The sequence below is a fragment of the Struthio camelus genome, chromosome 18 (assembly GCF_040807025.1).
Source record: "Struthio camelus isolate bStrCam1 chromosome 18, bStrCam1.hap1, whole genome shotgun sequence".
Lineage (NCBI taxonomy): Eukaryota > Metazoa > Chordata > Aves > Struthioniformes > Struthionidae > Struthio > Struthio camelus.
The window spans coordinates 19,245,392-19,251,549 of NC_090959.1; the positions used below are offsets into that span (position 1 = coordinate 19,245,392).

A 6,158-nucleotide genomic window follows, 5' to 3' on the forward strand; every position below is an offset into this window, starting at 1 on the left:
CGCGGGATGGGGAGTGCGGGATGGGGAGCGCGGGGATGGGGAGCCGAGGGATGGGGAGTGCGGAGGGGGAACACAGGAAGGGAAGCGCGGGATGGGGAGAGCGGGACGGGGAACGCAGGGACACGGAGGCTGCCGGCCGGGGACGAAGGGCCGGGCTGGGCGCTGCAGGGGGCCGAGGGCGCTGGGGCTGCGGGGCCAGGCGGCGCCGGCCGCGGTTTGCGAGAGCCCGGCGCGCTGACGGCCGGGCCGACCCGAGCCAGACGCCTCGGTCGGGGCCGGGCGGCCCCGCAGCCCCCGGCAGCGCCGCGGGCGCCCGGCTCACGCCCAGCCAGCTCCCCCCGCACACCCGACCTCGCGCGATAGCAAAGTTCACATCCATTTTCCTTCCCCTCATTTGTCTGTAAACCATGAAGAAAAATCACTGTCGTCTGCCCACATCAGGCCGCCGCGGTGATGTATGGCTGTAATAAAAACCCCATTTTGGGAGGCCGCCTTCCCCGTGCCGCCGGCTGGCGCGCCGCGCTCGGCCGTGCCGCGGGGCCGGGGGAGCGAGCCCCAGCCGGCCGCCCCCGCGCTGCACCGCGCACCGGGCCGTCCTGGATGGGAGCTACTGGGGCCGGCGCCGGGGGACGCGGGAGCCGCGGGCGATCATCCGGCACCGAGGGACCTTCGGCGCCGGGGGCCGAGCGGGGAGCAGGCGGGGAGGGAGCTGAATAACAAACGGGCGCGCTCAGGTTTTCATCTTTTCTGCTTCCGCCCCTTGCTGCCTCTGCGAGCAACGCTGGCCAGCGGCCGCCGCTGGGGTGGCACGGGGAGGGCACACGCGCAGCACCGCCCGGGCGCTGCAAATTTAACACCCAAACTGCTGCACCCGAGCGAACGGCTCCGCTGCGACCCGGCCCCGAAGCAGCCCCGCAGCCAGGGTCGTGGGGCCCCGAGGCGCTGCCGAAGCGGGTGGGCATCGCCCGGCGGGCCGCGGGGGTGCAGAGCGCCCCGCTCCCGGGGCTCCCGGCTCCCGCAGCCGTCCCCAGCGGGACGGGTCTCCCGCGCCGCGTAGGCGCGCGGGGCCGGCCGTGCCCCTGTCTGCAGCGCGCTCGCCCCCGGCCCGCGCCCCGCTCCGGGCGCCCATCGACGCCCCAACGAGCGAGACGGTAGCAGGGCCGACGGGCTGTTTGGGGCGGACGGCCAGTGCGCAGGACGGCAAGCAGCGGCGTGCCGGCGCCGGCGCTGCCCCACGCTGAGACCAGACTTGCTCCCTGCTTCAGGAGGAAACGCGGCAGCTCCGGGGCCGGAGCCTGAGCTCCGCCGTGCTCGGCGCGACGGCAGGGGCGCGAGCCCCCAAGGGGCCCCGTCCCAGCCCCCAGGCCCAGCCAGGGCCCCCGGCCACCGCGGCAGGTCTGCACAGGGATGGGGCGCCCAGGTCCCCCCCCGGCCCCGCAGCCGGCACGGCCCCCGTCGATCGCGCCCGGGCGATGCTCGGGGCGGGACGGCGCAGCCAGGGCGGCCGCGGGGCCACCGCCGGGCGGGCCGGGGAGCCGGAGGGTGCAGGGGGAGCGGGGAGCCGGCAGGGGCGAGCCGGCCGGCGCAGCCGCGGGCAGGGGGAGCGAGGCGGGCGCTTGCTGCAGCCAGGCGTCCTGGCACCTTTATTGCAGGGAGCAGAGGGCGGCAGGCGGCCCCGGCCCGGGGAGGGGGCCCGGCGCTGCGGCCGCGGGGTCACTCCTCGCCTCTGGCTGCGGGGGAAACGAGAGGCCGTGAGCGGGCAGGGCCGGCGCGGCCGGAGCTCCTTCTCCGCGGGGGGACGAGGGCGCCCGGGGGCTGCGAGGGACGTCGCGCTGCTCTGCTGCGGCGTCGGGCTGGAAACCGCTCGGCGCCCGGGAAAAGGAGCGGTTGCCGCAGCCGTTCAACCACCAACGTGACCGCCGCGGGGCCTCGGCGCCGGCGCTGCCCGCGGGGCCCCGCGCTGCGGCGATTGCTCCCGCAGGGCCGTCCGCCGGGAGCAGCGGGACGGGGAGCACCGGGGCACCTCCAGCCGCCGCGGTCCCCCACGTGAAATCACCCGTGGGGCAGCCGGCTGCACGGTCTCATCCCCGGACCTTACCCAAAACTGCTCCTCGTCCCCCCTGACGCTGGCTCCCTGGCAGCCCGGCTGCGGAGCTGCGCAGCTCTGTGGGCCCAGCCCCAGTTTGCACCCACAGCCCAGCCCCCACCTTCCCCAGTACAGCCCAGCCCAGTGCAGCCCCCGCCTCCCCCAGTGCAGCCCAGCCCAGCCCAGTGCAGCCCCCAGCCCAGCCCAGTGCAGCCCCCACCTCCCCCAGTGCAGCACAGCCCAGCCCAGTGCAGCCCCCGCCTCCCCCAGTGCAGCCCAGCCCAGCCCAGTGCAGCCCCCACCTCCCCCAGTGCAGCACAGCCCAGCCCAGTGCAGCCCCCGCCTCCCCCAGTCCAGTCCAGCCCAGCCCAGCGCAGCCCCCGCCTCCCCCAGTGCAGCCCAGCCCAGCCCAGTGCAGCCCCCGCCTCCCCCAGTGCAGCCCCCAGCCCAGCCCAGTGCAGCCCCCGCCTCCCCCAGTCCAGTCCAGCCCAGCCCAGTGCAGCCCCCGCCTCCCCCAGTGCAGCCCAGCCCAGCCCAGTGCAGCCCCCGCCTCCCCCAGCGCAGCCCAGCCCAGCCCAGTGCAGCCCCTGCCTCCCCCAGTCCAGCCCAGCCCAGTCCAGCCCCCAGCCCAGCCCAGCGCAGCCCCCGCCTCCCCCAGCGCAGCCCCCGCAGCCCAGCCCAGCGCAGCCCCCGCACGCCCAGGCTGCTGCGGTTGCCGCCGCAGCGGTGCACGCGAGCGCCTGGCACACCTGGGCCGAAGGGCTGTGGGAGCAGCGGCGAAGACGCCCCCGGCACGGGTCCCGCGCCAGGCGCAGGCGGCGGCAGGAGGGTCGGAGGGAGCGGGAGGGCGGCGCGTTCGGGACGAGTACCTGCGTTCGGGGCCAGGCAGCCGCGGCTGCAGCCGGTGAAGCAGCACTTCTCGCTGCGGGGACAGTCCGTGTCGTCGGTGCAGGTGCTGGTGCAGGGCGCGAAGGTTTGCAGCACCCGCCTCTTGGGGCAGGTGCCCGGTTTGGCTGCAGGGGGGCAAGGAGGAGGGCTGCCGCTGGCTGGGGCCGGCCGGCCCCCCGGCCCGGGCTTCGCTCCGCCGGCCGCCCGCGCCTGCAGCGCCGAGCGCCCCGCCGCAGGACCGCGTCCCGCCCGGCCCCGGCGCCCCTACCTGGCACGGGCTCCACGCAGCGCACGTGGCAGCCCATGCTGCAGCACTTGGCTCTGCCGGCGCAGTCGCTGTCGCTGCTGCACTCCACCAGGCAGATGGTGACCCGGCCGGGCTCCAGCCGCGGGCAGAAACCCGCCTTGGCTGGGGGCAGAGCAGAGCCGGGTCAGGGCGCCCGCGCCGCCCTGGCGCCCGGCCGGGCCGCCCCGGGGGCCGTGCCGAGCCCGGGGACGCAGCCGCCCTCACCTCCCACGGGCAGCACGCAGCGCCGCCCGCAGCCGTCGCTGCAGCAGCGCTCGCTGCCCGGGCAGTCCTCGTCCAGGGAGCAGTAGTCAACGCAGGGCCTCCCGCGGGTCCGCCCGGGCCAGGGGCACTCGCCGTACTTCCCTGCGGAGGGGCAGGGGCTGCGGCACGGCTGGGGCCCCCGGTCCTGCCCCGCCGCCCGGCCCCCTCCCGGCGCCACCGCCGCAGGCGGGCGCAGCGCGGCCCGTGGGCACCCCGGCGCCCTGCCGGCTGCACCGCGCCTCGAAGCCGCCGCTCGCCGTTCCCGCGCTGGCACGTAGGACCCGCCGCTCAGGCTCGGGGTCTGCGGCAGGTTTTCCCCCCTCCTCGCCGCCCTGGCGAGGGGACGGGTCGGACGCCAAGTCTGCGCGGCTGCGTGCACCGGCGCGAGGCGAGCGCCCGCTCTGCTCCGCGCCCCGCGCGCGCCCTGCCCGGCAGCGGGGCCGGCTCCGCATCGCTGCCCGGCCGGGCACGGCAGGACCCCACCGGGCCGGCGGCACCGAGCTCACCTGAGAGGTGGCGCCCGGCGGCGGGCTGGCCCAGGAGGCCCAGCAGCAGCGGCAGCAGCAGGAGAGCCGGCGACATGGTGCTGTCCGTACAACGCCGGCACCTGCCCCAGCCGCTTATATAGGGCCCGTGCCGGGCCAGCCGCCCTTTCGCAATACCCCGCCCAGGTTTCTGCCCCTCCCCGGGGCTCCCGGCGCCCCGCTGCAACCGCCTGCGGCCCGGCCGTAACTCAGGCCGACCGCATCGATGCCAAGTCCGTGGGAGGCCGGGCACTGCCCGTCTACCCCGGCGCGGAGCAGCGCCCAGCGCCGGCACGCCGAGCCGGCCCGGCCGGGAGCGGCGGGCAGGGCAGAGCCCGCGCCGGAGAGCCCGCTTTGACGGAGCAACAGCCTCATCTGCTGGCTGCTGCCGGGCCCCGGGCAGCGGGGCGGAGAGCCGCCGGGACAAGGCACCGCCTGCCGCCAGGATCAGGCCCGGCGCTCGGGCCTCCGGGCCAAGCTCTGCCCGAGCTCGTCCTCGCCGGGGCGGCGAAAGACGTCCAGGCTGTGCCGAGCGGGGCCGAGCCGGGGCCGGGCTCCGGGGCGGCGGGAAGGGGCGCCGGAGAGGCGCAGCGCAAGGGCAGGACGGGCTCCCCCAGCATCCCAGCCGGGCAGGCGGCCGGGAACGGCTGCGCGGCCGAGGGGAGCCGGGCGCTCCCCAGCCGGTGCCGGGATGCGGAGCCGGCAGCCCCGCGCGCCCGGCTCGGCCCAGGGGCTGGCGCCCGGCACGCGCGGGGCTGGAGCACCCGCCGCCACGGCGCCCGGACCCGGCGGGAGGAGGACGCTGCCCGGCCTCGCGGCGCGGCTTGTTGGCAGGTGTCAAACACGGCTAAAGCGCGCTGATTAATGGCGTGTAGTTGCGCGCTGCGACACGGGTGGTGGGCTGGGGTTCGGCGTCGCTGTCACGCTGCGGCGAGCGACAGGCAGCCCAGCATCGCTGTGTGCTGGCCGGCGAGGCCACGGAGGAAGAACCCGGGCCACCAGGCGGGTCGTCGCTGGCCGTCACCGGGAGAGCTTCGGCGGCCGGCCGAGCGATGCGCCCGACACGTGGGGTTCGCGCAACCTGGCGCCCACGCAGCCGCCTGCCCGGAGAGCTCGCTCCAGCCAGGCCACAAAGCTGCGCCAGAAGGCGAAGCCGTGGGCTGCCCGCCTTGGCGCCACCGCGACCCGGCAGGAAGCGGGGCTGCGAGGCTGCAGCTAAAGAGCCTGCAGAGCAAACGTGGGCTGGAGCACCGGAGCCCCCTCGGAAAACATTGGCAACTCCCAGCTCTGCTGCAAAGCAATAAAACTGCTTTGCTTGCTTGCAAATTAAGGAAATAGGTGTGGATCTGCCAATGAACTCCAAGCCCTTCATTATCAAGCAGGCGCCAAGACATTTCCAAACGTCACGGTGCAATACCCCTAGAGCAAACATCCGCGCCGTCCTTCCCCCGGCAGAGCCGAGGAAGGCTCTCGGGGCGACGCGGGGCTGAGGCTCGGCCCGCCCGCAGCCAGCAGCGGGGCAGAGCAGCCCCGGTGCCCGCAGGCGGAGCAGCCCTGGGCCCGGGCGCCCGGCGCCGGGGCTGGCGGGGACGCGCCAGCGCCGCCCCACGCCGCCCCGGAGCGGAGGCGGTGCACAGCTCTTGCTGTCACTCGGCGCGGCCCCGTGCGCACCGGCAGGGCGCTGGTCTGCCCTGACCAGCCTTGTTTTTCCTGCTGAAGGTTCCCTTTGTCTGCGGCCCGCGGTTTCTCTAGCAATAAGCTTACTGACTGCTGGCAGCTTGCATGACGCAAACGGGAATTTCCCGGCAGGGAAATACGACCAGCAAGCCATAAAATTCCAGATGAGACAGAAAAGATCACATGGGCCTCAGCACAAAGTTACCTGTTTTCCGCAGGGTTGGCTTCGTGACAAGTCCCCACACAGGGAGCGGTCGCCGGCGTCCTTCTCTTCTCGCACGGCGGGACGCGGGCCAGCGCCGCTCTCCCGGCCCCGGCCCCGCACCTCTGCCCGCGGCAGCCGCACCGCCGGGTCTCGCGGGGACGAGCTCCCGCCCCAGCCCCGACCCCCTCCCGGCCCTGCCGCTCTCTGCGCCGCCCCGTCCCCCTCGGC

At 75.8% G+C, this 6,158-nt stretch overlaps 1 protein-coding gene across 4 annotated transcripts; it reads right to left on the minus strand.

Annotated features, from left to right (window-relative positions):
- Positions 1–1,615: 1,615 nt before the first annotated feature.
- On the minus strand, positions 1,616–4,401 carry LOC138061494 (WAP four-disulfide core domain protein 3-like). 4 transcript variants are annotated; one of them, XM_068912332.1, is made up of 5 exons: positions 4,031–4,401; positions 3,486–3,626; positions 3,243–3,383; positions 2,836–3,099; positions 1,616–1,730 (listed from the first exon to the last, which is right to left on the minus strand). In XM_068912332.1, exons 1-5 carry the CDS (start codon positions 4,104–4,106, stop codon positions 1,714–1,716), a joined length of 639 nt encoding a protein of 212 aa, XP_068768433.1. In that variant the 5' UTR covers positions 4,107–4,401; the 3' UTR covers positions 1,616–1,713. The 4 variants fall into 4 exon arrangements, with proteins under 4 accessions (XP_068768433.1, XP_068768434.1, XP_068768432.1 ...); XM_068912333.1 differs by having other exon boundaries at positions 2,956–3,099; positions 4,031–4,398; XM_068912331.1 differs by having other exon boundaries at positions 1,616–1,853; positions 2,956–3,099; positions 4,031–4,342.
- Between the last annotated feature and the right edge of the window lie 1,757 nt (positions 4,402–6,158).